Source organism: Phasianus colchicus, chromosome 10 (genome assembly GCF_987193195.1).
Source record: "Phasianus colchicus chromosome 10, bPhaCol1.hap1.1, whole genome shotgun sequence".
Lineage (NCBI taxonomy): Eukaryota > Metazoa > Chordata > Aves > Galliformes > Phasianidae > Phasianus > Phasianus colchicus.
The window spans coordinates 14,836,750-14,852,142 of NC_143445.1; the positions used below are offsets into that span (position 1 = coordinate 14,836,750).

The window sequence follows — 15,393 nt, forward strand, 5'->3', positions numbered from 1 at the left end:
GTAGAGGAAACGCTGTCATTACTAGAAGCATCAGTAGATTCTCAGCTCAATTAAACGATAGGCTTTGATGTATCAAAACAACAACAACAACAACAACAAAACAACAATAAAATCACAGCCCTACAGGGGAGGGTAAAAGCTGCAGCTGTTCAAACTCGCTTGAAGATTCCAGTTACACAGAAGTGCGCTCCATAGTGGTACATAGAAAGGTTTTCACAGCATATATTTTAATCACTAGTGATGCAGCAGCAAAGCTCCATCTCACTGCTGAACTGAAAAGCAGATACTGATGATTTTGTGCCCAGACTCTGGGCACAGCATTAACCTTTATAGTAGTCAGAAGCTTGTTCCTAGAACGAAGGTACTTTTTGCATCAATATTTTACAATACTGAGGCAGCTCCGAAGGATTACACAATGGAGATGCAAAACCACAGAGGGCACAAACCTGGTTCCCTGCCAGGAACTTGCAGAGTACCCACACTAACACTGCCCTACCTAACACTGCCCTGCTGAATTAATTCTTGCATGGAGTCAGGAGGAGGCTGACTCGCTTCTTTTGTAGCACACTAGAAGAAAAAAAAAAGACATAGTAAGTTTTCACACTGAGCACGTTAAATACTTTGAAATCTAGGACGCCGCTCTTTGAAGTGTTACAAAACAAAGTGATAAAACAGGCTCTCAGTACCTGCCCCTTCCTCTCAACTGCGAAGTAACACAGGAATCTCAGTATGAAAAATACAAATATATTTGTCGAGTGACAAGTCATTTGTTACAAAGTATACTGTAAGCATTCTGCATAAAAATAATAATTAAAAAAACAGAACAAAAACAAAAAAACATTTTACTGTGGTTCTGTCACACCCGGTAGCCCAAGAAAAAATAAAAAAAATGGCATGTTATGCTGTAGGAAACAAATTACACATACAAAAAAATATATATACACACTTTACAAGGTAACCATCTTGCATTACCGTTCAGAGCTATCCAAAAATAGGCTTGCACAGTTACCAAAAGGCAGTCTTTGAATGCAACCTGGCACAAGGGACAGATGGAAGAAGCTAACCGTGTTACATCCGTGTAGAGACACACAGCAGGGCCCAGAAAAAAGCCTCTGCATTGAACTAACCAGATTCGTTGGCTGTAACAAGGTAAGAGGACAAGTTATTTAAAACCTGCTTTTTCTATCTTTCTCCAGTAAAGAACCAACCAGCAAACAACCCTCAGACTTACTGTTAGCAGTAAAAGCCAACCTGAAAGCAGCCGTGCTTAGTTGAGCCTCTTTAGATTTGTTTCCATACGTCAGCCTCACTACCTTGGCCAATATAAATGTGAAAACACGTATTCTGTTCAGTTGCTTGTCCACAGTATCACTGGCAGTCATAGAGGAAATGCCTCAGAGCACAGCTGCTGTTTAACCAATGAAGAAAAACAGAAAAATCATTTCAGTTCATGTAAACAGGACTTTTTGCAGTAGCAGTACCAAAGAACTGGTGCTTGTTCCAAGGCTGTTGGAAAAAATACACATTTATTTACTCTCCACTTCCAGTTGCTGATCATGTAGTCGCCAGCAACAGAACAGACTCCAGTCTACTGCAGGCATCGCTAAGGACAGCTCTAACCTTTAACTGGCAAGAAACCAATCTAACACGATCTACATGAAAGACTGACTGGGTTTAAGGTGGCCAAAGCCCTGCAATCAGTGTGCAGCTCCTGTTTTGTTCTCTGTTCAACTGGAAGACAGGCAGGCAAATCCTTCTGCTAACTAACAAGGCAGCATATGTTGCAAAGCCTAATTGTCTAGCTTAAATGTCAGTAGCAGTACAGAATGGTGAACAACGGGTGGGGGACAAGTCTGAATTACTGATAGCTGTATTTGTATTTATATCCTGAAATAAGCAAACCAGGAAATGCAAGGATGTCTACATTCAAGATGAGAAGATAGCAGATTGGTTTTTTTTCCCCTGTAGAACACAAAGGAATAGGAAGAAGTGGGTTGCAGGCGGTCGTAAGCGCTGGCCTGTCCAGCAAAGTGCACGTGCTGTCTCCGCTGGAGAATATTACACACGAACAGAGCACTGAGCTCTGTGGGAAGAGGCTGTTTAAGTGCAATGTTCAGCAGACCAATTCCCATTTGGTTTTTGGGATGAACTGTCAGTTTGGGGTTTAGCGACTTTGGTCTTTTCTTTTTTGAACTATTTTTTTTTTTTTTTAAATGGGGTTTTTTAAAACTTATTCTAATCATCCCGGCTTTTCAAAGTGGGATTGCTGGATGAGAGAGAGACAGCTTGCAGGTCAGGACACTCACAAGGTGTACGAGGGTTGGAAAGTCAAGGAAAGAAGCCCTCTTCCCACCAAAAAAAATAAAAAGAAACCACGAAACAAGAACGACACCTTCTTACGAAGGCCGACACCTTTTGAGGAAACACCACCCGCCGTCCCCCTTCGCTCAGCTCCTTCTGTCACAAGAGCTGGGGTGGAGGTCGCGGTCCAGGAGTGTGACCTAGACAGCATCAAGGGCATAAGTAGCGTGAGCGAGCAAGGAGGCTCCCGCCGCCCTCCATCCAGGGATGCAGTAGCAGAAGGAAGACAAATGAAGGGCTGAGCAGTTCACGTCCGAGGCGGGGTGGAGCGATGTTGGTGGGGCTCACTCCCCTTCCTCCTTGATGCGTTGCTGTTTGTTGCGCCGGGCATCCATGTCGAAGTTGAAGTCGTTCCACTCGTCGCGGGGCGGGAAGGAAATGGTCTGGCGGAGAGTGAAACGGACAGCATCGATGACCCGCTCCCCCCGGGTTTCGCTGGAGCCCACGCTGACGGTGGAGGCACCGCTGGGAGTACGCAGGAGGTGGGGAGGAGAGGAGAAGTCATGGAGCTGCCGGTGGTCCAGGATGCCCTTCCAGATGGCGTGGCGGAACTGCTCTGGGATCTTGAGGCTCACCAGATCCTGCAAGGCAAGGAGCAGGGCTTAACGGGGCAGTCCCTGGGCAATCCGGAGGGTCTGGACTCCGGTAGAAGCAGCCTCTGGGCCACTCTGCAAATGCTTATGGTTAACCCGTGGTGGCTGCGATGCGCTACAGAAGCCACTAATCCTGAAGGTGGTTGTTTGCTGGCTCACCGCTTCTGAACAGGCACATGGAGCTGAGAGGCAGCAAGGACTGATGACCCAAGGTCCGTTCTGAAGTGACACATTCATGCATAAGGTATGATGACCTAAAGCTACAAGTTTAACTGGACTGTAGGCCTCCAAAACACTGATGGAGAGTTCTGCTGGTTGTCTGTGGTGGGGGAATGCTGGACTGCAGAAGTTCAACAGCTTTGAAAACTTCAGTGTTTATTTCAAAGCCTGCAAAAGGATTTTACAATTAAAGTTTGGGCTCCGGTATTCAAAGCTCTGGGTCTGACTCTATTGAAACTGCCTTAAGTACTTGAACAAACCCAAAATTTAGGACAGAAGCCTAACCTTGAAGAAATATTTGGACTTTGAGGCCCTGTATTCTCTACAGGTACGTTACCTGAGGGCAGCACTACCTAGCTCTGGGAAATGTGATACTGCCTTTTGGAAAAAAAAAAATAAATTAACAACCAGCTTTGGTTAATTTGGGTCAGCTTTTCTAATTAGAGCATCAGCAGAAGGCATGCAGCCCAGTCTAGAAAGCATTATAGCTTTGCAAAGTCTCGTGGCAGAAATAGGAGGGCCAGCTCTCCAGCGAGCAGTGGCGCAGAAGAGGAGGAAGCAACCCTGCAGAAAGAGCCATGCAAGAGAAAGGAGAGCTGGGCTGAGATGCCAGTGGCAAGGGAAGATCACTAAAGCAAGGCCAGAGAACAGGAGCAGGGAGAGAAAAACGCAGACCACTTCTGGACAGCCTACTTGTCTGTAGGCGAGTGAGGTGTTTCAGGGCGGTGTAAACTGAAACCAAGCCTTGCAGAATTAACAGGCGTGTGGGCTAGGGCCGCTCTGGGGGCTAAAAAGGACAGCAGTGGGGAAGAAGTAGTACTCTCTTTGTGCTAGACAAGGCAGTTACAACACTAGTGCTGGCATTGTGTCCAGCCTCTTTTTACCTGCCAGTATATCTTCTCTGGTGTGCAACAGCCTTAAATCCAACAAATCACCAAAAATAGAATACTGAGTCTGGATTTCTGACTTGTTACTACATCAGGGCCAAGAGTGCAAACAAAGGAAATGGTGAGGAGTTACTTACATCCATGGAGTAATGCTCAATCTGATAGATGGTGGTCAGCCCTTGGGTCGTGAAATAATCCACACAGGATGAGCAGCCCAACCTCGCTAAGAAGCTGCAGAGGAGGAAGGAAGGAAGGAGAGAGAAAAAAGGATCACCCTGGCTGCAACAGCCCAAACCACAGAAAAACCAAACACACAGCCAACCTGCAGCAACAGGAGATGAAGCTTTTACCCTTTGCTTGACCTTTTCCAAGTCATCCCAGGCCAGCAAGCCACACAGCTGCCGTATCAAATGAATGAGGGAGTCCTTTAAGCTTGCTGCCTAGCAGACAACCCTCATGACAGCACCCTGCAGTAGTCAAAAGTTGATGCTGCAGCCCAGATCTTGGGGCAGGAAGGCTTGTAAGATCCTTTCTGCCAGCTCGCTTCACCCAGAAGGCGGCTGAGCCCATGGCAGCACATCACATAGATTGAGATTGTCACCAAAGCAGTTGTTTTGGGGTTCAGACACATCACACGCCCAAAATAATTCACATCAGCATATTCCTCTCTAAGCAAAAAGAACCATGGAGAGCATCTTTCAATCTGTTCAACTTAATGGAGGGCAAAGGGGCCACATCAATAGGGAGGTTGGATGTATTTCTGACCCCAGTCACAGCTTACTACAGGTATACAGGAGAAAAAAATACTAGCGTCAATAAAAACATCTGCAAGACCCTCTATCTTAGTGCTGGGTGCCCTCAGCTCCACCAGTCCAGCAGATGCTGCATCCCTTGGCTTTCGTGCAGTCCTTCAATCCCTGTTTCTCTCTGTTGCTCAGAGGTGGGGAGTTTGAGGCTTGGGTGCCCAGAGGGTGCCAACCTCAGGACTGCCAAACCCACCAGATCCAGTGCTCCAGGTGAATGGAGTGAGGAACCCAGCATGGCCCTTCAGGCTCCCAGCACGAGTCTTCTGCTCCCCAGAAGTGGGAAATGCGCAGCCTGCTTCTGCTCACCTGACAATGCTGCAGTCTGTGGGGTATGGAGGAGGGGGAGTGCAGTGGGACGTTGAAGGCATGGAGAGGGGAGGAGGCAGCGCCTGCGTGGGGCTGAGGCCATTCATGTCGCCGGTCATGGCCATGTGGGTGCCCATCATGGGAACTAGAGGAGAGAAGGAGGAAGCACGTTGTTATCAAAGCATCTCTGCACCCTGCTTCACTCCCAACACAGAACAATCACAGCCCAAGCAGCCTTGCACCATTGCAAGCAGGCTCCTGAGAAATTTAAGGCCTCGGTGACTGTACAAAGGCCAGATGACATACAGTTCTGCTGCTGCTCTCCTCGTAATGAAGCTACTGCTGACAGCATTGCCTCTGCATCACCTTCCATTGCAAACCGGCTCAGTAACAAACCTCAGTGAGCTGTGGGCATCTCATCTTTCTCTGCTGCAGGAAAGAAGCGGAACTGAGCCAGCAGAGTAACCCAATACAGAAGCCAAACAGCTTTGTTTCCAGAGACACTGAGCACCCAAAGGGGGATCAGCAACAGGTGTGGGCAAGAGCCCAGCACTTTCGAAATACAAAAAAAAAAAAAGCATCTTTTAGACCCCAGAACCGTGTCTGTCATCCTGGATTTACAGGGCTGCTGAGCACTCTTCAGCAGCCAGGAGGAAGCAGGATATAGAGCTGCGAGCTGCAGATATTTGGTCTGAAACTAAGAAGTGCCTTAATTGAAGAGAGGGAAAAAGTTTGCCAACATTTCCAATTTCTCTGCTGGGAAAGGAAGATGAAACAAGCCTTGAAAGACAGACAGCAGTGCAGCCAGCAAGATTTGCATTGAGAAGAAGCTCATCCCTGTGAGACTCAGAGCAGGATGCTGAAGGCCTGGAAAAGGCAGGTGATTCGCCCTGTGGCACAACAGCACCTCAGAAATACTGAGCCTCCTTTCCCAAATTAGCAGGGAACATGCAGAGAGCAGGAGAAAGCAGGAAGGGTCTCTTACTGTTTGTTCCCATGCCGTCGGGGATGGTGGTTGGGGTCAGTGCGTTGCGCTGCTGGGGGTTTATGAGCTGGCTGACAGAGGGCAGCTTGTTCATGCTATTCATCTTGCTGAGAGGTGGTGAGTTGGAGCCATAGGATGACTGTGACTGAATGGAGGTCCTGCAAAACAAAGACGTATTGCGATAGGAATCACAGCATTTGATCAAGAGTGCACATCCAAGGGAATACATTTTTCTGTTTGAGGCAGTGCTGAGCTACTGCTAGTGAAATTACCAACAGCATGGGAGAGCCGTAGCTAAATATCATTGGAGAACAAGAACTAAGAAATCTGTCAGAGGTTCTGGGGATTCAAGGTACAAAATAGGGAAATACTGAAGAAAAAATAAGCTTTGCTTTTGGTTCTGATTTTTTCTTTAAGGAAAACATTTCCACATAGCTTTTACTGTTGAAGAGAACATATACAAAGCCAGCTAACAGTTGCTAGAGCTTGGAAAAAAAAATATATTTCCATGCCAAGCTCTCTGTGGTCAAATGCTTTTTCAAAAGAAAAAGAACTGAGAAAGCTATCTCATGCCATCTTATCTATTCCTAAAATATGATTTCAGACAATTTTCAGAGCAGGAAGCATTTATCACCTTTTTTCCCTCCAAAAATCACAGTTGTTCACATAATCAAACTATTACCACGTGTATATACAAAAAGCAGAGGCTCTTTGCTCAGGACAGACTCCCCACACCTCAGCAAACAAGATGCTGAGACGCAGCTTTTGTTGGTGTTAAAGAGAACTTGGCATCCAGACCCTGCAGGCTGCTTGCGGAGAGTATCAGATTCCTGCAACCATTCAACAACAGTGCTGACCTCTCTCAAGCCCAGACAGCCCCAGACTCCATCCAGCATACCCATGAACAGGGCCAGAGGCTTGCTTGCAAGCTCCTCCCTCCCCAGCCCCAACAGGGCTGCAATCCCACCTCGTAAGCAATCCCTGGGGCTGCTTAAGAACAGCAGCCCAGCTTCCAGCTTGGGTTACGGCTGTGGCAGCCCATCCTCAGCAGGGTCTTAGCTGGAATATGCAGGACATTATCATTAAAGTGGGCCCACCAGCACACTTGGCAGAGGGCTGCCATGCCATAAGAGCAGGTTCTCTCTTTGCACACCAAGGGCATTTGCAAGACTGGGCAAAGACACTCAGGAAGCAGGCACACTTCCCAAACATGACATACCCTCACAAGCCCGCTGGAAATCGGTGCTCACTCAGCGACAGTGCATGTGAAAGGGCACATTCCCTCTTATTTCCCATCGGGAAACTTGTCTGTCTGGGTATAACTGGCTACACACCAATTCCTGGGAACTGGCTTTCCTTCTATGCAAAGGGAATAGTTACTGCTTACAATAAGTGTAAAGGAAAGAAAAGGCTCAGGCTCTAAAGGAAAGAAAAGGCTCTATTCCTGGTAATTTATTAAAACCTTCAGCACTCAAGGTCAAGTCTCATACAATTACACTGTCTGCAACTTCCTGCACTTCCAAAGCTTGTGATGTTGGGTGGAGAAACATCTATGCTAACAGGCTAGAATATCTAAGGCCATGAAAAAATGTTAGCTAATTACACAATTACAGGAGGTACTGAAGGGTGTGAACTGTCCTTCGGCAGTGAAGATGCAGGACAAGATCCAGCAAACTTCATAGACTCAAGGAAATAGAAAGCACAAGCAGCTTCACAAATTAATATTAATGACAGCATCAACTCCCAGGGGGAAGTGAAACCAAGCCATGAAGTTCAGGCCCAACTTTTGAAAGTGAAGAGGACGATTCAGATCAGAGGTTTCAGCTCACCAATTATGAAGTTGAGGCTAGCCATAAAATTCAAGTTAGATGGACACCATTCTTAACTCAAAAGGCCTCTGGATTTAGGACTAGAATTAATATTTCTATTTTACAAGTTTATGAACCCAGCCTGAGCTTCAGCTGAAGTTAATGCACCCAAGTATACTCTTAGGGCAAAGCCTGCATGATATGCAAGTGAGGAAGTCATAGTGTACATAGTGTACAACAGCCTCCATAGTGAAACTGTGTACCAAATCAGGCACTTCCCAAAAGAGATTGCTTTTGACTATTTAAGTTCAGGGCAGGTTTTACTTAGAGAGCTCACAATTCTATACCCTTTTTCAGTCTGTTGGTACAAAACAAGATTCTCCAAGGAGGTCAGTAACAGGCCTAACTGTGCTCTCTATGCTACCAGCAGTGACCTCATTAACATTAGTTTGGCTTCTACAGAACACCGAAAAAAAAGCAAACAGACAGAAGCCAACTCAAAGCACCCTATGCTACATGAAGCAAATGCTTCCACTTCCAGCTTATGGACTCCATTCTTAACTCATTTGTACTTACGAGAATCAAGAATCAAACAAATAAAACCAAAGAGAAACAAAAGTGCAGTATTTTTTTGTACCCAAAATCATTTTCAATTAGATTAGTCACATAAGCAGACATGTGAAAGTTCTAAGGAAAACCATCTAGCCAAAGAAGAGTCCCAAGATAAACCAAGATGCAAAATTTTATTCAAAATTCATGTCACACATCAATATAGCAACACAAGAAAATGTTTTTGGTATTAAACACACAGTCTACATGGTGTTCTTGGATTCATTTAAAATATATTGCTTTTTTTCTTTTTTTAAAAAATAGATATTATAAGAATGTCATGCACAGTGATTTTCATTAAAATCACACATACTACATCTCAAGAAAGATTAGAAATAGGAGCATTAACATTTCTTTGATATCAATGCCAATGAAATGCGTTTTAAAATCAAGGTATAAGGACTTCAATTAAGAGACTATTATACTTCTTGGAACAGTCTGATACAAAAGGCACTGAGTCACATTCTGCAACTGATTTTTCTCTCTTTAAATGGCAAGGTAATTATTTATCTAGTAAGGTTTGTAGTTATGCAAGCTTATATGAGGGCAATCAACTCTCATGCTTCAAGGCATATACTGATCATCTCAAGAGGTCAGGAAGGAACTTACTCTCCCACATATTAAGCACAGTTCAGTTCACAGGTTACCTTATACAATTCTGTGCTTTCCCAGCTCAGCAGGTATCAGCCCTTTACCAGAGGTAGGAAACTGCTTGGATAGACCAATTATCTGATTCAGTAGGAATCCTCATTAACTTTAGATAAGCACACCATAGTGTAAGCAGCATTAATGTAAATGACAAAGTTTCACTAAGTGCAAGAGTAGGACAGCTCAGAATTGGAGAGTAAGAATTCACAGCCCCTACAGTTGCTCTCCCTGAAGACCTAGAGCTACTCACAATGCAGGGACCCAAGTGGAGTCAAGGCTGCCCAGTTCTCAGCCTGCTTTTCCTTATGTTGGCCACAGCAAAGGATTACACCCTAAGTTCATATATGGTTTGTATGCCCACTAACAACTTTTTTTCAAGTAGGGATGCCCGCTGGATTGCATAACCTTGGGATGTCAACATGTCTAATAATGACACAAATAACACAGATGCTCAGTTGCACTCTCCCATTTATAAGGCTCATGAAACAGGACACTAAGAAGCAGAGACTGCTCTTCACATCTCAAAAAGGTGCAGTTTTAAGCAACGAATAGAGCATATTTCTGACCACAGAAGTGGTTTGCACGCTTAGTAACCAACTGAGAGCACGGAAAGGAGAAGCTCTGGCTGTCACAAGGTAGCTACAGCACAGAGACAAGGGTGGAATAATAATTCCCATTAGATATCAGGTTTGGGAATTTCCCAATGTAAGCAGCGGATGCAATATGCTCTTCAGGGAATACAGCTCTAAGTGGATATACATTAAGTAGTTGACAAAGACTGACATGACCTGACTGACAAGGCCCTGTATTAACTGGTTATTCCTTGAAAGGCTTACTTTTCTAAAGTAAAAGGTGAAAAATCTAGAAGACAGCTGGCTGAGAGAAGGGTTTTGTTCTTTTGTCTAGCTGCAGAGGAGAGACAGAAAAGCAATTTCAGCTACTTCCAGCTCCAGGTTATTTGATGGAATACGCTGCACTTCCTAAGATAATCACCTTCTAGCTGGAGAGAAGAGTCACCATTAAGACCACCTTCACAGACATCCACTTCCAAGCAGGGTGTACAAACATAAGAGCCTTTCCAGAGGGATCCAACTAATTCACTTGCTTGCTTTGTGCAAGTCCCAGGTGCTGTATTTGTATTGCCCAAGTGGTGCAAGAGTTTTCCCACAGGCCAGACTAAACAATGAACTGGAGCATCACCTGGGACCTCCTGATGGCAGGCTTTGGCTACCAGATACTTTCTGATAGTATGCCTCCTCAAACTCACCAGCAGGCAGGCCTTGAAGCAAAGCTCTCGATATGCATTAGGTACCCTTATCCCAGTATTTACCCCATCCCAGCATTTCCACATCCCCATCCATAAGCAGACAGAACCAATGTAATGAACCTGTTTTGGAAGGACAGACCAACATTGCCAAGCCCACATTTGGGCTGCATTTGCAGTTCAGATTCTTTCCCTGTGTGAGAGCTGAGAATAAGTGTCGCCTTTCCTGTCCCAAATAAAAAGGCACAGAGTGAAAATTATCTTTTCTGTAATCTGGAAGTACTTCCTGCAGTTCCCAAACAAAGTAAAGAGGTACTTGATTTGATTGATTTTATATAAAGAACAATGGTAGAAGTGCAACTGTATGAATAGTAAACTGCTGGTGTTTAGTTATTATTTATAGTTAATCACTTTTTGGGGGCTCTTCTGCATCAGCTCTCCCCCACACTCTTACGGTAGAAGTCGTCTCATTAAGACAACAAAGGAGATATCCAGAGATGGAATACAGCTCTCAAAAGAGATTTTGGAACGAGTCATCACCTGCTTAGATCACAGCTCTACTGCCTGGAAGCAGATGAGATCACCAGAGATAAGAGATCTCCCACTGCATCAGGCCTTCTCTTTCTTTGTGGGTGGCCAGGAGCCCTGCTCCGCATTTAAAAGGCAACTTTTCTCCAGGCTGTGCCTAACCAGAAGTGTATCAGTGGTGGGTATGCACCTGCTTCAAGTAAATCCAGCGCAGAGCTACAGATACGCAGGTTCCCATTAGTATTGATTCAGCCCCCAGCTCAACAGTTCCCATGGACAGCTGATCCCTGGCATATGCATCCAAGCTCTGCTCCGTGACCACACTGATGCAGACAAACATCAGTGTGCAGGAAGTTCCTTTCCTACTGCACCCCTCAGAAAGCTTTTCACTTTTCTACTTTCCACAGCCATGAACACCAGAGGGTTCCCTAGATGAGATGCTACTGTCTGAGAACATGGGCAGCAGGACACTTTTCTATCAGCATTAGGGACCACTCTGTGAAGATAAGCCACAGCAGGCATCTCCACAGCCCCTCTCTCATCTCCAGTATCTGCTCCCAAAGCCACAATCAGCAATACCAGTTTAATCCCATGGCATGTTTTACTAGCCTGTTCATCATTCTTCCTTTGTATTGATCTGGGTTTGGCACTTAGACATTAAACTTCTAAAGAATGCAAACCTTGTCAAGCCCCCTTTGAACACCTTCCAGAGGTAGATTTGACACCAGCAGTATAAAGGGTTATGAGTCCTTGTTGAGAAAGGGTCTTCTGTGCAGGAATTGCTAATTTAGACCGCTTTATGGACACACTGAGCAAAAGCAATGGCTACTGATTGCAGGATTAATGGACAAAGTAAGCATGGCTTAAGGCCATCAGGCTGAGCTATCTCTAACAGATACTGGCACTCTTCTTTGAGCTATGGACAGTAGCGAAGGATACAGTGTAGTAAGCTTAATGAAGGAACATCTAATAACTGCTGAGAGTCTGCATGGAAAGTGGTGAGCTCTGACCTTTGGGCGAGCTTTCCACAGGTCGCACAATGAGCAGATTGCCCTTTACACCCTCAATAATAAAGGAACGGGGACACTGGGTACACGTGGATGTCATTACACAGCAAGACTCCACCTTCACCTGTCCACTTGGACTGAACTCATGAGAGCAAGGAAGGAGCTTTTTAAGTTCAGTACATCTGGACTAAGCCCAGAAGTTTTCAGTGCAAAGTCTGACAGCGTTGTCCAGTCTTCCCTGTAATTTTTATCTATTTTAGATCAGACTTTTTATGAAATAGAGGGAAACAATTCATAACACCAAACTAGAGAGCATTTCTACAGGGGAAAAATGACTTAATTAGTGCCAATATAGTTACTACCTACCTCTGTCCAGCAGTACAGATACTTCAGCTAATTGCACTATTACTGCATAAACGGCATTAGAACAGGCCTAACAGATTAGCACAGACTTCAAAACATCCCACCCTCCTCCTATCCCCACTCAGCCCATGAATACTTTTTCTTAAACTTATACAGGACAAGGCATTTTAAAATTGAGACCCGCTCAGAGAAACCCTACTGTGTTTCACAAATACAGAAGTTAACAGGAAAGAAGTTACAAAAACAAGAAGAAAAAGTTACACCAAGACAGACAACATCGTGGTTCCAGACCTCCCAGCGCCACCGGCTACAGCTAAGAGATCTGTAGAAGCGTCTGTTGTTTTGGCAAAGTTTGAGTCCCTTCAGGAGATTACTCTATGTACTCTGTTGCTATCAGGCTGCATATTTGCCCCAGTGCTCCTAGTCCCATGAGCTGGGCAAAGCCAGCCCGCCAGTTCCATTTATGGATATACTGATGGTTTTGGGGGGCTGGAATGTTTTAGGATGGTATCGGTCTGTTTGGGAGAGTCTCTCCTTGAGTCCACGAGTTCACTCCTGAAGCAGGCCGAAAGGAGACTGCAGAGAAGGAACCAGAGAAAAGAAGAGATGAATGTACAGGGCCCTTCATCAGACAGCAAGAGAGAAACAGCCATTTTCCACCTTCATGATCACAGTACGGACTCGACAGAGAGGATAAACTGATGTCTTAGCACCTGCAGTGAGGGTATGCAACAGGCAAATTTAGGAAGTTGGAAAGCCCCAGGTGTGAGTGCTTGGCAAGAAAAAACAACTATTTGATATGGCAATCAGATTTCTGTGTCCCAGTCACACGGGTGCAAACTGTACCCGATACTCTTCCCAGCAGATCTCAAATGAGCTGAAGAAACATGAGAAGAAAAAAGCACTCAGCCAAATGCGTGAGAGATGCAGCTTCCGTAGAGTTCATTTCAAACTTCAGTTACTTAAAAACGAGAAGCTGGTGCTAGGGAGATGATGGTGCCTACCGTGAATGGGCTGTACTGATTCTATCTCAGGCATTCCCCCTTTGGAAGACAGAGGGCCCTCTGCATTGAAGCTGAGAGATCCCTGGGACTGCCACCTGATGCAAACGCACCAACTCTCAGTGCCAGCAAAGTGAGCACAGCATGTCTTCACGTACCTAATCCCACACATTTTCTTGCTTACTTTCACCTTGGTAACGCTCTAGTTGAAAACCAAATGCCTGGAGCTCACAACACATGCAAGCACAACACTACAAAACCAAACCATGCAGAAATCTACTATACCTTCCACACAAAAATGAGAATATCTAGGTGGGGGTATGTAGAATAGAAAACCTTTCCCATCAGCCTCCTCCCTACCATGGTGAGCAACAGTTCTTGTCTCAGCTGGAGCACACCAGACACTGGATAGCTTTGCTCCGTCACACCTCACTTACAAGGTTAATCCCTTCTCATTTGGGTAATGAGCTGGGCTGCTTGCTAGAATGAAACACTACCACTGGGTTGGTGGCTGCAGCCCTGTTAATATGAAAGAAACATTTGCTGGAATATAGAAGTCATCTCCTCAGTAGGCATTGGTAGACTTTGCAAACTCCTTTCTAACATGCTCTGACCAATTCAAATAGACTGTCCTGAAAACAGCAGGGTGAAAGCCACAACAGAAAGTCTCACTGAATATGGAAAAGCGTTTTCCAGTATTCCTTGCAACCACTGGTGGTAAATGCATTTTGCAGGAGAAGACTGAAAAAAACCTAATTTTCCCTGTAAGTGTGGTGTCTTTGGAAGCAAAAATGTTCTGGTCAACCCTTGACAGAAAGATTTTAAACATCAGCGGCAAACCATGAAAAGGAAGCCCTCTACATAAACGTGTGTGCTGCTCCTCACAGGATTTGGCAGTGAAAAAAGGAAGAACAGAAACTTCAGAAAACAAAACAAAAAAAGGCCTTCCCACCTATGATCATGAAGGTATTTGGCATAACAGTAAATAAGATTAATAAGAGAAAACCATGCACAAAGGAGCAAACAGAGAGAGGAGATGAGACAGAGAAAGATACGGTCTGGCACAGCATGGAACAGTGCAGTATTTTTGATCATCTTGTTGGACAGGAAGCAGACTGTCACCAGATTTGTCCTTTTTTTTTTATTGCAGAACTGTAAGACAGCACTTCTGGCCCGTGAAATGCAATGCTGGTCTGTATTGTACAGTGTATCCAAAAGTCAGATTTTTTAAAAAGAATTACTTTTTACCACAATCTCATTCTTGCTCTTCCTAACCTTCAGAAAAAATGAAAATGTACAACATGTTGTTAGCTGAACCCACTCACATGCAAGACCGCTCTTACCCAAGCCAGCTCCTACAAAGTGCGTTCTCTTATTCTTACATCACGATCTGGAATTCTGTGGGGGTTTTTGGGGGGGGAGGTATATCATATCTATGAGTCTTGCCAGCCCAGATTTCCCTTTGCCCTCAACACATTCCTTCAGAAATTAATACATAGCCTAGATTATCGAGGCCAAAGTGTTAGAACCCAACCGCACCTAATGTTTGAAAGTACATTTCAGTACAGGGGACCCTATTTCATGGCAAGCTGTCAGCAGAGATAACTTCAGTAGCTCTGGACAAACACTGAAAGATAATTCTCCCCAAGTTCTCGGCATCCTTAAAAGCTGTTAATCTGTCTCCCCAATATCCCAGCACACTCAGCAGCTGAGAAAAATGAGTATTTAACTGGACAAGTGCCAGGAGACATGCCAAAAGAAGTTTCATTAAATTAAATGGTGAGACTCACGCATGCTAGTCTTAAAGGTAACAAATACCAACTTCAGTTGCCAGGAACCCATCCTATTGATAGAAGAATGAAAACAGTAATTATGGCCGTGCAACTGTCAGCACCAAATGAAAGCTGTCATCTGCTGCCATCCATTTCTGCTTACACAACCATTTCTCAACTGAAATGGCTGTAGTTCAGGTGGAGCTTTGAAGAGATGCAACTGAGTGCACAAAGGC

General features: G+C 44.9%; 1 protein-coding gene across 10 annotated transcripts in view; it reads right to left on the reverse strand.

Annotated features, from left to right (window-relative positions):
• TP63 (tumor protein p63) overlaps positions 1–15,393 on the reverse strand; it is a 162,850-nt gene continuing 147,457 nt past the window's right edge. For 9 of the 10 annotated variants that reach the window (XM_090147402.1, XM_090147401.1, XM_090147404.1 and 6 more), the window contains 4 exons: positions 6,158–6,315; positions 5,173–5,317; positions 4,198–4,291; positions 1–2,942 (listed from right to left, as the gene is read on the reverse strand). In XM_090147402.1, the coding sequence (XP_090003528.1) occupies positions 2,646–2,942; positions 4,198–4,291; positions 5,173–5,317; positions 6,158–6,315 (694 nt within the window). In that variant the 3' untranslated portion in view covers positions 1–2,645. Of the gene's footprint in view, positions 2,943–4,197; positions 4,292–5,172; positions 5,318–6,157; positions 6,316–8,850; positions 12,961–15,393 lie in introns of those variants that run through there. The other variant, XM_090147408.1, reaches the window with a different exon arrangement.